At 42.7% G+C, this 15,323-nt stretch overlaps 1 protein-coding gene across 2 annotated transcripts in view; it reads right to left on the bottom strand.

The window, feature by feature from the left end:
• The window catches only part of LOC121576977 (SLIT-ROBO Rho GTPase-activating protein 1-like), a 150,487-nt gene that overhangs the window by 70,863 nt on the left and 64,301 nt on the right, over positions 1–15,323 (bottom strand). For both annotated transcript variants that reach the window (XM_041890626.2, XM_041890627.2), the window contains exon 2: positions 13,699–13,894. In XM_041890626.2, coding sequence (XP_041746560.1) covers positions 13,699–13,894 — 196 coding nt within the window. The remainder of the gene's footprint in view (positions 1–13,698; positions 13,895–15,323) is intronic.

Here is a 15,323-nt window from a genome sequence, read left to right as displayed (position 1 = left end):
CATTCCTCCTGCTATGGAGCTAGCCGAGGGAAGAAAGGAGGCCAGAAGAGAGGCAAGGGCCTGAGGCTTTAGGGCCAGCAGGGAGGAACCATATGGAAGCTCTCCTCTGGAACTCTGGAAGGGCTTCACCCCAAATGTCAGTCAGCAAAGACAGGCAGCACACCAGCATTTATCAACGCAACAGGTGAACTCTGTACCTTCGCCCTGGCCCACAACCCATGCTGCAGCCCTTAACTACATAACTCTGATGATAGCTGCAGGAAGAGCAGATTAGTTTTTCTCCTGACGGATAGCGGACAAAACATTCCGGACCACAGAGCTGAAACATTCTGTCTCTCCCGCTCTTGGAAAACAGGAAATATAGTGCATGTGACAAAAGACAGGACTGGAAATGAAAAACATCCCGGGAACTGCCAAACTCAAGGCCATTTTTCATGGACAATGTAAAATAAGGAATAATCCAATTTAGCTAAAAGCATAACTGATGCATGGGGGCAACCTGTACAGACCTGCATTCTGAGGGAAGTTACCAGGAAGAAACACACAGTTACAGTGCCTTCAGAATTTTGCTGTGTTACAAAGTGGGACTAAAATTGATTTAATAATACGTTTTTGTGAACGATCTACACAAAGTACTCTGTCAAAGTGGAAGAAAAATTTGAACATTTGTAAAAATAATAATAATAATATTGATTAAATAAGTATTCAAACCCCTGAGTCAATAAATGTTAGAATCACCTTTGGCAGCGATTACAGCTGTGAGTTTTTCTGGGTAAGTCTCTAAGAGCTTTCCACACCTGGATTGTGCAACATATGTGACCCGTTTCAAGAAACTAGGCGTATGTCGCACGTCACTACTACAGGAGAGGCATTTGAATGTTTTTTATTTCTTTATTTTTAATACGTTTTTTGGCAGAAATGCCTTCTGGAACATGTGAACTTTCATGTGCCTTAATAACAAACTTGTATGCCATCTGTAAACATGAATACAATTGTTAAATAACAAGCCTAGTTGGGTTAGCCACGGAAATATACAGGAACCTTCCTGCTAGCCATGATTGGCTGAGATAATGGAAGGGCTGGACATGCTGAGAGATGAGTTCAGATTGGTCTGCCATGTAGCATGCTTCTGTCTATAACATGAGCTGCTAAGTATGTGTGGATAATCCTGTCTACCACGTCTTTTTTTGAAAGATACATTTTCCTACTGCTCTCAACATTGCTGCCCTGAAGTTAATAGCGCTATCGACAAAGCTCAGCGGGAAAACGTTGTGAAGGACTACTTTCTCGAGGATGGTTGTGCCATGCTGACTCTCGCTGACTCTGAAAATGAATCAGACAATGAGGAAATCCCTGATTTAGGTAAAAGCATTTTCATAGAACCAGACATTGTAGTCTTCTGATAATGTTGGGGAAGAAACGGTATCGTTGTCACGGAAGAAGTTGACTGAGTTTTTAAATCAGTGGAATGCCCAGTGGAAGCAGAGAGATGATTGCCAAATACGGACAGATTCCAAAAAGAGAACACGCAGAAGGCTGTTGTATAAAACACCTGTCTCCGAATTACATCTTTAAACTAAGGGCATCCATGACAGAGGTAGAAGCGTTCATCCATGTGTACGGGAAAGAGTTTAGTTACATTTTCAGATATTATACGTTTCTAATTTTGTCAAAGTCTGATGACCATTCAAATCGATTTTTTCCCAATCTGATTTTTTTTCTCTGAGCTCCCAGTTGTTCTGAACGCGGCATTAGAGTTGGGATTATGGTTAATTGTTTAGCTAGCTAGATAGCTAGCTAGCTACATGTCTAAACAAAAGACTCCACCATGCAAGTAATGATTTCACTGTACCGTTTACACCTTCTGTATCTTGTGCATGTGACGAATAAACATAGATTTTATTTAATATAGTGTGTGTTTACAAGAGATGGTAATGTGAAGAACAACATGAGTAGCACCAAAGTCAGATTAGGATATAGACCAAGGACTAGATAAAGTTGATTTTTACTACTGCTTTTTGCTACCACTTTCACCACTTTTAGTCTTGAAATCTTTGATTGTTTACTACACTGTGAATCCTTAAAGAGATGGATGAGGCTAAGGCTTAAGAGGGTGTGAATGATGCTGAATGGGTGTAGACAAAGAAGAGCTCTCCAGTAGGCGTACCAAAACAGTCACAGGCCATTTTTCAAAAGTGGGGTTACAAGTATATAAACTTTCACAGCAGAATTACTTGTTCCCCAACTGCAGTGTATGACACACCATTTTCTAGCTCGGAGTCTCTACTTTTATCCAATGTAAAAAACACAATTTCAAATTTTGCCACATGATTATTTTCAACATTTTTCAAGCTCTGTCAAATTGGTTGTTGATTATTGCTAGACAACCATTGCCATTGATTTTCAAGCAGATTTAAGTAAAAACTGTAACTCGGCCACTCAGGAACATTCACTGTTTTCTTGGAAAGCAACCACAGTGAAGATTTGGCCTTGTGTTTTAGGTTATTGTCCTGCTGAAAGGTGAATTAATCTCCCAGTGTCTGGTGGAAATCAGACAACCAGGTTTCCCTCTAGGACCTTGCCTGTGCTTAGCTCCATTCTGTTTCTTTTTTATCCTGAAGAACTCCCCAGTCCTTAACGATTACAAGATACCCATAACATGATGCAGCCACCACTATACTCAGTAATTGTATGTGTGGGGTACAGAGATGAGGTGGTCATTCAAAAATAATGTTAAACACTATTATTGCACACATGCAACTTATTATGTGACTTGTTAAGCACATTTGTACTCCTTTATTTAGGCTTGCCATGACAAAAGGCTTAAATACGTATTGACTCCAGACATTTCAGCTTTTCATTTTGTATTCATTTGTAAAAATGTAGCACTAAAATATTCCAATTGGACATTATGGGTTATTGTGGGTAGGCCAGTGAAAAAAATCTCTATTGAATCTATTTTAAATTCAAGCTGTAACAACAAAATGTGGAAAAGTCAAGGGGTGTAATACTTTCTGAAGGCACTATATGGCAATTGAAGAGTTGTCACACACACACACACACTCTGTCAAGACTGCAGTTACCGTAAATCCTTTCTGCCTTATGCTTGAGTGGAGTGCCAATCTCTAATTTCTCCTCTGTTTCTGTGTGTGTGTGTGTGCATATAGCCTAGAGTGTATGGGAGGGCGAGGGCTGCCAGCAAGTGGTGAGTGTGTGTGTGTGTGTGTGTGTGTGTGTGTGTGTGTGTGAAGTGCGTGTGTTTCTTTAAAAGATCCCCAAATGAGAGAGATATTGTGGTCAAATCTGATTACCCACCAGAGAAAAGGGATGAGGTCCCAGGGGGGAATTACAAATGTGGCCAATGAGCTCAATGCAGTTTCAAGTACAAATGTGGCTTATTCACCCACCCCTGCACAGGACAAAGATTTAACATCAAAGGCCTGATTACCTGCATGCCCACCAATGTTGTTTACGTCTTGAAATGTCCCTGTGGTCTGTCCTACATAGTGAAAACCAGCAGAAGCTTTAAGACCAAGATCAGTGAGCACCGCAACAATATCCAGACAGGTGAGACAAAAAACCCTGTTGCTGTTCAATTTGCACAAGCCACTGGGGTAGAAATGGTCACGCATATTGAATATTGTGATATATACCATATATATGTGTATCACTGTAAATATTTATCACATTCCTCATGTATGATTCAATATTTAGATATTGAAAGTTCATATTGTGAACCGATATTATATATTTTTACCTCCTGTTTCAGGAAGTGATGTCACTGAGCATTGCCCCTTCGAAAAGTACTCAGACCCCATGACTTTTTCCACTTTGTTACGTTACAGCCTTATTCTGAAATGGATAAAACATCTAAATAAATCAGCAATCTACACACAATACCCCACATACTGACAAAGCGAAAACAGGTACTTTTTTGCAAATGTATTGAAAATATATAACAGAAATACCTTATTTACATAACTATTCAGACCCTTTGCTCTGAGACTCGAAATTGAGCTCAGGTGCATCCTGTTTCCATTGATCATCCTTGAGATGTTTCTACAACTTCATTGGAGTCCACCTGTGGTAAATTCAATTGATTGGACATGATTTGGAAAGGCACACACCTGTCTATATTAGGTCCCACAGTTGACAGTGCATGTCAAAGCAAAGACTAAGCCATGAGGTCGAAGGAATTGTCCGTAGAGGTCCGAGACAGGATTGTGTCGAGGAACAGATCTGGGGAAGGGTACAAAAACATTTCTGAAGCATTGAAGGTCCCCAAGAACAGAGTGGCCTCCATCATTCTTAAATGGAAGAAGTTTGGAACCACCAAGACTCTTCCTAGAGCTGGCCGCTCGGCCAAACTGAGCAATCAGGGGAGAAGGGCCTTGGTCAGGGAGGTGACCAAGAACCCGATGGTCACTCTGACAGAGCTCTAGAGTTCCTCTGTGGAGATGGGAGAACATTCCAGAAGGACAACCATCTCTGCAGTACTCCACCAATCAGGCCATTATGTTAGAGTGGCCAGACGGAAGCCACTCTTCAGTAAAAGGCACGTTAGCCTGCTTGGAGTTTGCCAAAAGGCACCTAAAGACCCTAAGCACACAGCCAAGAAAACGCAGGAGTGGCTTCGGGACAAGTCTCTGAATGTCCTTGAGTGACCCAGCCAGAGCCCGGACTTGAACCCGATCTAACATCTCTGGAGAGACCTGAAAATAGCTGTGCAGCAACGCTCCCCATCCAACCTGACAGAGCTTGAGAGGATCTGCAGACAGGAATGGGAGAAACTCCCCAAATACAGGTGAACCAAGCTTGTAGCATCATACCTAAGAAGACTCAAGGCTGTAATCGCTGCCAAAGGTGCTTCAACAAAGTACTGAGTAAATGGTCTGAATACTTATGTAAATGTGATATTTCAGTTGATTATTTTTATAAATGTGCAAAAATTTATACAAAACAGTTTTTGCTTTGTCATTATGGGGTATTGTGTGTTGAGGGAAAAAAACAATTTAATCAATTTTAGAATAAGGCTGTAATTTAACAAAATGTGGAAAAAGGGGTCTGAATACTTTCCGAAGGCACTGTATATAGAACCTTCCACCCCCACCTGGGATATGGATGCCTGTTGAAGACCCAAGAGTCTGAACGTTGTATTAATAAAATCACCTGGGAGCATGAACAGCAGTGTGCAGCGTTTTCCTCTTTATTTTTCAAGAGATCACATATAACTCCAGCACCTGCAAAAAAAGTCCCTGGATGTCCATATGTTCTTCAGCTTTTGTGTGCATTTCTACTATTGTATGTCTGTGTGAGTATGTGATTGGCAGGTCTCTACTGTAATGAGCTTGGGCATGGGACATCAGCTGTGACCGCGGGTTATATAACTAGATAACTGGGTTCTGTGCACTAGTGTGTGTCCGACCGACCGACCCACTCCACTCTGGCTCGCCTCAGTGCACAGAGCAGCACAGTGGGGCCCAGGCTGTGAATTGAGTGACCCGATTGCCAGACCACGCACGCCACGGCCCAGTTCCTCATGAATACAGACCGTGTCTACGTCCTAAATGGCACCCTTTTCCCTATATAGTGCAATCATATAGGCCCCTGGTCAAACGTTTTGCACTATATAGGGATTGTGAATAGGGTGCAATTTGGGATGCAGCCTGAAAGAAAGGGCTTAAATTACAATCGCAGCATTCTTCCACCCCTCGCTATGGTTGTACAACACATCCAACATAATGAAGAACAGACGGGAACTTACAATTACAGTCCCAGAAAAGTCCGAGTGAATGGAGGAAACAGGGTCATTATTCCAAATGCGGGACTTAGTGTAGATGGAAACACTACAGGGAGCCATTGAATGAACACTAGCCATTCCAATAAATCAATGGCCAAACAGTGTGGCCGTGTGCTGGCTAATGAGACAACCTGCTGGACCAAATGACAGTCCATGCGTGTGTGGGTGTAGGGAGGTGACGAGGGCCATGGCAGCAGTGACCTCTGGGACTCTGCTAGCTAGCATACATAATGTCAGGAAACTCTCTCAATGTCATAATTTCCCCACAACGCAGGGATTAGGTCAGACAGACAGACGACGCAGGTAGAGACAGGAGGGAGAGGTGGAGAAGGGAGGAGGGTGGAGGGATGGGAGAAGGAGGGAGAGTTACCTACAGTCCTCGGAGGAGAGGAGAAAGAGAGAAAGTTAGAGCGAGAGAGCGAGAGAGTGTGTGTGTTTGTGTTTAGGAGTGCGCTTACGTATGAATACAGGTGTGTGTGTTTGTGTGTGTGCTTACATACATGCATGCATACAGTGCATTCGGAAGTATTCAGAACCCCTTGACTTTTTCCATATTTTGTTACGTTATAGCCTTATTCTTTAATGGATGAAATTGTTCCCCCCCTCCCCCCTCATCAATCTACACACAATACCCCATAATGACCAAGCAAAAAACGGAAATATGACGTTGGAGGCGGCTTATGGTAGACAAATGAACATTAAATTATCTGGCAACAGCTCTGGTGGACATTCCTGCAGTCAGCATGCCAATTACACGCTCCCTCAAAACGTGAGACATCTGTGGCATTGTGTTGTGTGACAAATCTGCACAATTTAGAGTGGCCTTTTATTGTCCCCAGCACAAGGTGCACCTGTACAATGATTATGCTGTTTAATCAGCTTCTTGATATGCCACACCTGTCAGGTGGATGGATTATCTTGGCAAAGGAGAAATGCTCACCAACAGGGATGTAAACAAATGTGTGCACAGAATTTGAGAGAAATACGCTTTTTGTGCATATGGAAAATTTCTGGGATCTTTTATTTCAGCTCATGAAACATGGGACAAACACTTTACATGTCGCGTTCATATTTTTGTTCAGTATATATATTATTATATTAACCTAGTCGCACAGGACTAGTTTTACTAGAGAATGTTGGTTATGTACAGTGGGGAAAAAAAGTATTTAGTCAGCCACCAATTGTGCATGTTCTCCCACTTAAAAAGATGAGAGAGTCCTGTAATTTTCATCATAGGTACACGTCAACTATGACAGACAAAATGAGGAAAAAAAATCCAGAAAATCACATTGTAGGATTTTTAATGAATTTATTTGCAAATTATGGTGGAAAATAAGTATTTGGTCAATAACAAAAGTTTCTCAATACTTTGTTATATACGCTTTGTTGGCAATGACACAGGTCAAACGTTTTCTGTAAGTCTTCACAAGGTTTTCACACACTGTTGCTGGTATTTTGGCCCATTCCTCCATGCAGATCTCCTCTAGAGCAGTGATGTTTTGGGGCTGTCGCTGGGCAACACAGACTTTCAACTCCCTCCAAAGATTTTCTATGGTGTTGAGATCTGGAGACTGGCTAGGCCACTCCAGGACCTTGAAATGCTTCTTACGAAGCCACTCCTTCGTTGCCCGGGCGGTGTGTTTGGGATCATTGTCATGCTGAAAGACCCAGCCACGTTTCATCTTCAATGCCCTTGCTGATGGAAGGAGGTTTTCACTCAAAATCTCACGATACATGGCCCCATTCATTCTTTCCTTTACACGGATCAGTCGTCCTGGTCCCTTTGCAGAAAAACAGCCCCAAAGCATGATGTTTCCACCCCCATGCTTCACAGTAGGTATGGTGTTCTTTGGATGCAACTCAGCATTCTTTGTCCTCCAAACAAGACGAGTTGAGTTTTTACCCAAAAGTTCTATTTGGGTTTCATCTGACCATATGACATTCTCCCAATCCTCTTCTGGATCATCCAAATGCACTCTAGCAAACTTTAGACGGGCCTGGACATGTACTGGCTTAAGCAGGGGGACACGTCTTGCACTGCAGGATTTGAGTCCCTGGCGGCGTAGTGTGTTACTGATGGTAGGCTTTGTTACTTTGGTCCCAGCTCTCTGCAGGTCATTCACTAGGTCCCCCCATGTTGTTCTGGGATTTTTGCTCACCGTTCTTGTGATCATTTTGGCCCCACAGGGTGAGATCTTGCGTGGAGCCCCAGATCGAGGGAGATTATCAGTGGTCTTGTATGTCTTCCATTTCCTAATAATTGCTCCCACAGTTGATTTCTTCAAACCAAGCTGCTTACCTATTGCAGATTCAGTCTTCCCAGCCTGGTGCAGGTCTACAATTTTGTTTCTGGTGTCCTTTGACAGCTCTTTGGTCTTGGCCATAGTGGAGTTTGGAGTGTGACTGTTTGAGGTTGTGGACAGGTGTCTTTTATACTGATAACAAGTTCAAACAGGTGCCATTCATACAGGTAACGAGTGGAGGACAGAGGAGCCTCTTAAAGAAGAAGTTACATGTCTGTGAGAGCCAGAAATATTGCTTGTTTGTAGGTGACCAAATACTTATTTTCCACCATAATTTGCTAATAAATTCATTAAAAATCCTAAAAATGTGATTTTCTGGATTTTTTTTCTCAATTTGTCTGTCATAGCTGACGTGTACCTATGATGAAAATTACAGGCCTCTCTCATCTTTTTAAGTGGGAGAACTTGCACAATTGGTGGCTGACTAAATACGTTTTTTCCCCACTGTAACTATTACCCCAGAATGTCCGTTATTCCAGAGGACGATTCAGACGGGATTAGATGTTTTCCCAAAAACATTAGATGTTTGCCCCCTCTAATTCTTTCTTTATTTTTCAATAAATTGGCAGTTATGACGGAAGCCTGGAGGATTTTTTTCTACGCGTGAAGATACTGTATTTCAACAAGTCCAGGCGATAACAGGCTACACTGATAACTCGAGTTTGGTTCCCAAGTTTCTAAACCATACCAAACCATCTTTGGTATAGATAGTGTCGCCATAATATTTGAATTGAGGAAGAGTGATTATAATCATTAGGATATTTTAGCAATCCGCAGTAGAAGACGTCCTAAATAACCCCCAGCCTTCAGATGTGAGCTAAACAGCTAACTTGCACTTGATATGCGTTTTTAGGCTATGGATGAGAAAGCTAACTTTTTCCAAACGTTTAGCTCAGTTGTATGCTGCTTTGCGACCTATTAACAACAAGGGTTGGATTAAATAGGCGCAATATTTTTTTATGATGCATTTGCCGTACAAACAAAAGCATTCACAGTGAAAGTTGATACATGTATGCTCTTCATATATATAGGCTATGAGCAGCACGTTGTTCAATTTATCCAATCAGTTGTTTACTTGCTCAAACCGCGAGCAACACCTGTCAAACTCAAACATTTCTCTCAAAACACAGGGGTGTCGATTTGCACGAGACTCGTATTATCAGAGGACTTTGGAGAAAAACTGTAGGTTATTCTGGCTGGAATTGTTACTCTTCTGCTATGTAAAAATTACTGACATGGCAGATTCGGACGCGACTAAAATGACAGATGTGGTGTTTTGTGCTCGTGCACATAATTACATTACATTACCCGACCTCCCCCAGTATAACTAATCCCGTCCGAAAAGGGTTTATAGACTGACCAGGTGAATCCAGGTGAAAGCTGTGATCCCTTATTGATGTCACTTGTTAAATCCACTTCAATCAGTGTAGATGAAGGGGAGGAGACAGGTTAATGAAGAATTGTTAAGCCTTGAGACAATTGAGACATGGATTGTGTATGTGTGCCATTCAGAGGCTGAATGGGCAAGACAAAATACTTAAGTGCCTTTGAACGGGGTATGGTAGTAGGTGCCAGGCGCACCGGTTTGAGTGTGTGAAGAAATGCAACGCTGCTGGGTTTTTCAAGCTCAACAGTTTACTATTTGTATCAAGGGAAAGCATTGGAGTCAACATGGGCCAGCATCCCTGTGGAACGATTTAGATACCTCGTAGAGTCCATGCCCCAACGAATTGAGGCTGTTCTGAGATGGGGGTGCAACTCATTAGGAAGGTGCTCCTAATGTTTTGTACACTCAGTGTTCATCAGCTACAACTGTAGGCAATTGGTCTTCTGTGGCTCAGTTGGTAGAGCATGGCGCTTCCAAAGCTAGTATTGTGGGTTTCAGTCATGCTGGGGCCACCCATTTTAAAAATGGATGTATGCATGACTAAGTCGCTTTGTATAAAAATGTGTGCTAAATGCCAATTTTATGAGTATATTACAATTGCAAGTGTAATTTACAAAAGTTGATTTTTGGGGGTATATTTATTTGGATCACATCAACATGAAGTAAAGTCCCTTTAATCGATTGGCTTTATTGTATGGCGGAAAGAAATCTGGTCTATTCAAATCACGCCCTCTCAGGGGTGGCTTTGGCTGCATAAATAATTCAATTATCGCTCTCTCCCTTCCATCCCTCTGGCACTCCCTAAAACAAACAGAACTGCATAATGTGTGTGTGTGTGTGTGTGTGTGTGCGCGCGTGCGTGCAATGTGTTCGTTTTGCAAACGGCCATGGCACTGCCGCAGCAGTGGACTGACACTCCCTGGGACGGGGCTCTGGCCACTCCGCTGTGGGGCCTGTTGTAGCTCTCTCCCCACTGCATTCTGGGAGGAAAAGAAAGAAAGCCAGTGGACAAAAGAGCTGCTGATCCAGCTGGAGGCTTGTGTCCTCAGGGTGTCTGTCTGCTGTGGAGGGGAGCGGCGAGGAGAGAGTAGTACTGTCCACACAGGAAAACAGTCCGTTTGGTTCCCAAGAGAGAGGAGAAAAAATAAAAGGTGCTAGAGGATAAACTGTCCCATTGGTTTTATTTTAGCAAGGATCAGGGTTGACTATCTAGCAAAGACAACTCCTGCACCAACAATATTACCTCTGCAATATTACCTCTGTTCATTACATGTCTAATGATCACGGTTGATCAATGGTGCAGATAATCAGGTCTAATAAACTGTGCCCGTTCATTGAATGAGCTTGATAAGGGAACTATATTTGTCACAAGAGGTGCCAACCATTTGACTGAACCAGACCCGATCTATCTAAGCATCAGTAATAAAAGGGGCCACCAGATATTGCTGTCAGCCCCATCCGTGCTGCAGAATGGGCTGTGTGGTAATGACTTGACTATGTGCCCATATGGTGCCGGTTTAAGAAATGTAGAAAATGACAGGCTTGAAAATTACGCAATAGGCACACTGAATAATTCAATATGTGGGATGTTTTTGACAGATTATCACCTATAAGTGTGAGTCACTGATCTTAATGTCAAGGGATAGATGCCCAACATACAGCGCTGTGATTACCATACACAATATGTCCTGTGTCCTGTCCTGGGTATACCGACTGTAGTATCATCTACTAGACCTGGGTTCAAGATGGGCAGGGTTTGCAGTTTTATGCCTATCCTATTGGTTCCACTGTGTCAGGCAAGCTCAATCAAGCCCAGATAAAGTATTTTGAAATGTTTTCAAATAGTATTTGACTGTAGTTTCATACCAGTTCCACCTCCTGCTGATCCCTCAGTACCAACTTTCATCCATCCCAGAGAGCTTAGAGGAGCTGCAGAACAGGGCTATACCACTGCTGCTTTGCCCAAGCAAGATTGATTCTGGGCAAACTGAGGTGCTGTAGCAATAATCCCATAGGTAGCATAAATTGTGTGTTTTCTGACTAACAGTCACTTTATCTCACTCCTGAAGGCGACCCGATAGAGGAGAGAAATATGGCTAACGATGCATTACTGGTCCTGGACACTGAAATGTTCCACAGCTCCTTTGACTCTCTTTTCTCCCCATAGAGGAAACAGAGGCTAGACATCAGGGTTAGTACAAAGCATCCTACCTTAACACACTGACAGAAAGATTTGAATTCTCCAACTTCGTCATATTTTTGCAATTTGGGCATCGACAAACCAAAGAAACATAACTTGGCTCCTTGTCAAATCTGACGAAAACTGCATTCAAATCTGTGACTGAATTCTCACCTCAGTTAGTAGCACTTAGCAGCCCAACTGCATGCAGCATGTCAGTATTCACTGCTCTCCAGTGCAGAAACGCCAGCTAATTAGCCAGTGATTTAAAGTGCTCATTTTAATGCTAATTCAGCTTATTACACCCACAGCCAGCCCAAGCTAGGCTGAGGCTCTGCACTAACGTGAGGCCAGAAAGCTCAGAGTCCGAGTGAAAGTGCACTTTTACAATCCTCACACAAAATCGGTCCAGTGAAAACAACCTAGAGAATGTGGAGAATACAGAAGCTCCTCTGTATTAACCTTGTTTATACGAACACAAAAAAATACCATGTGGCCCTCTGTTATTCAAACGTCTTGCGTTTACAGAGCACCGAAATATGCTGCTTGCTCAGAACTCTGCAAATGTTTACCCTGCGAATGAACTGACCAGACTCTATATCACGCGATGAAAACCACAGCTAGCAAGCTACGCTGTCAGATTCTCCTCAGCCTGCAAGTCCTGCACACACAGCTGCTCGAGTCATTAATAGGCCCAGTAGACCCTGTAGAGGAATATTTGCAGACACAGAGTAGGGCAAACAGGCGTGTTATTTTTGGTCCCTACTGCAAGTTCAAACAATATGCCAATATCGGTCTCTTCCATAAGCAGTCTCCTAAAGCGTAATGAGACTGCGTGTCAACATTCCAATAAGGCTCATTCATGGCATCCAGTCCAGTCTGTGCTGTACCACCCAGACAGGGGTAAAGAAAGTAAAGCTATGGGAGAGAGATGAAGAGATGCAGTAGTTCTTCTCTTACAGCGTGATCATATTTCAATTGATTTGGAGCGAGATTCCCACATTGTGTCTTTGATCTTTTGTCATTTCAGGTCTCATTTGTGGTTAGATCCAAATGCTGAGACCAACTCACTATAGACATGGACCAAGCTGGTTAAGATATTCTCCACAAGAATGATTGTAGAACTAGGAGTCCTTTCACCATTCCATGTATTCTGTATTGTGGATCTGGGAGCAGTCATGAATCTGATTTCCATTTCTTAACAACTCATAAAATCTATACCCATTCTAGGAGGTATCAGTTACTTCATTGGAGTTTCTCCAATTCCATAATTCACAGTACACTGTGCTGGCAACACCATCTGCACATTGACAGAGGGTGACAGTTTGTGAATTGTGAGGCTAGATGGGGAAAGTATTTTAAATATAGGGCTAACACTGCTACTCAGATGAGCTACAGAAGAACAAAGGGACATTATGCAGAATGGGCTGAGAGGGGTAAAATATATATTTATTGCTGGAGCCCCTGGTGTAACAGTCTGCCTTCACAGGATATTTCCTTTCAATAATTAATGTAAATGTATTCATATCGGGAACACACATTTTTTTAAATGTATGAAAAAAATTGGTAAAGAAAACCTGTGGTCTAAATCGATTTCAGCCGTGGAATGGAGGAGTGGAAATGAGTACAATGACATGACAATAAAATGTCTTATTGGTGGAGTTTGATAATGAGAAATAAATAGGAAATTGAATCATTGAGCCATGCTGCTGTGTGTGTGTCTTCCCAGACTGATTGTAAATAGAAACCATTGTAATCAAATTTGAATTTATTTTCCTGATTGATATAAGTCATCAACATTATAATCAAATATTAAGTAGATTTTGGTTGCCTAATGCAACAGGTATTCATGAACACTGAACCAGAGAGAGGCATATTTCAGACAGAGACAGTGTTCCATGCAGTGACTTAACTTGTTCAGGAGAAATGCATAGACCGACAGAGAAAGACTCAGACCTAGACCCAGGCACACAGACCCAAAGTCAGGCATAGAGAGACACAGACAAGACCTAGATAGACTTGTACTTACTTGTACTGCTGGTGGTCCTTGGTGCTCCGCGTCTTAGCCATGAAGCGTTCAGCCAGTTTCTCCAGGTTCCTGGAGTACTCCATCTCGATCTCTGACTTCTTCCTGAAGAAGTCCTGCAGGTCCTGGAGGAGCTGCACCCTCATCTCCGTCTGCTGGTCCAGGCATTTCTGCTGCTCCACCAGCTGGGCACGGATCTCTGAGGACACAGACAGACACAATCAGGTCAGATGGATATTTACAACTATACACACACAGAGCACACAAGTCAGAGGTATGTAACTCTTAGAACCTCACACAGCAGACAGGTCAGAAATCTGTCTCTGTAGTCAACACCATCCCATAGTCTAATGGCAATGGCATATACATTTTAAGGGGGGGGGGGAATGATCACGTTGAAACACAAATAGGTGCATTGTGAGAGAGGGTTGGCAGTGCTGGTCTCAAGTGGTTCATATAAGCTGCCGAACGCCACTATAGAATGAATTAGCCCTGTTACTAATCAATCACCCACTGAGATGGAGCATGGACACGCTGTCTTGACACCCTGACAGGAAACGCCAGGGCCTTCACTAGTGGTACCTGTGACTGCACACCACATTTCACCAGCAGGGAAACAGGAGAGAGACAGGAGGCTTCTCTTAACCAGGCTTTATATGGAGCTAAATTCCCCTCCACCACGCTCCCCCATGAGATATCTCACCTGTCAATGGGAATGTGTGTCATTAAATTTACATCAGCCACTACTGTAGGCTACATTCCCCTACTGTAATGGTGTGTGTGAGTGAACACACACAGTGTCCTGTGACACCCTGGCTATGTATAATGGATTTGTCGTGAGGTACCAGGGCCTGACATCGCCACTATGAAAGGAAACAGATTAATGAGGTGATTTAAAACACACACAAAATTCCAATAGAGGGGGGCACAAAATGATGTTGCTCTTATGAAGGAGCGCCTCTATGGAAAAAGCACAGGGCCTGAGCCCTGTCACAAACGCCAAGAGGAATTGCATGGTAAGTAGCTAACTAGAGGCCATTGTAACTGCTGCTGTTTAGCCTTGTTTTCAAAACTTTTGAATATTACATAGAAACAGAGTTGCGCAATTATATAAGAAACACATTTTCAAATTAATTCCTGACGCGAAATCAATCTCTACCAATGCCGCGGCTTAAGCCTCAACAAATCTATCAGATTTTATCGCATTGTGAATCCAGTGGAAACAAATCGACTCTGGCCAAGACTATCATATGGGAATCATCGGCTTTAATCCCACACAAGAAAAAGACTCCAAAATTAACTGGCCCTATTACATGAAGTATAGAGCACACACGCTGATTGCAGTTAAGGCCTGTCATATTCTTGAAGTGTGTGTTTTCACACCGGATATCCCTAATCATGACTGGAGTCTGGGGTGGATGTGTTTTGGGGATGATCCCCTGTAAAAAGGAGGAACTCATGAAAGTCAGACCAAAAATCACTGTCAATGTCTCTGGAGATGATGGTTTTAGTAGTCAGCCAGCACTGCTTTATGACACAAACCGTCTAATACCACAAAACACACCTCACCTGGCCAGTTCAGGCAAAGATTGAGAACATCAGCTCAAGTTGTGAATTGATTGCCCCCC

This window comes from Coregonus clupeaformis, chromosome 11 (assembly GCF_020615455.1).
Source record: "Coregonus clupeaformis isolate EN_2021a chromosome 11, ASM2061545v1, whole genome shotgun sequence".
Lineage (NCBI taxonomy): Eukaryota > Metazoa > Chordata > Actinopteri > Salmoniformes > Salmonidae > Coregonus > Coregonus clupeaformis.
This window is presented reverse-complemented; position numbering and strand designations above follow the sequence as displayed.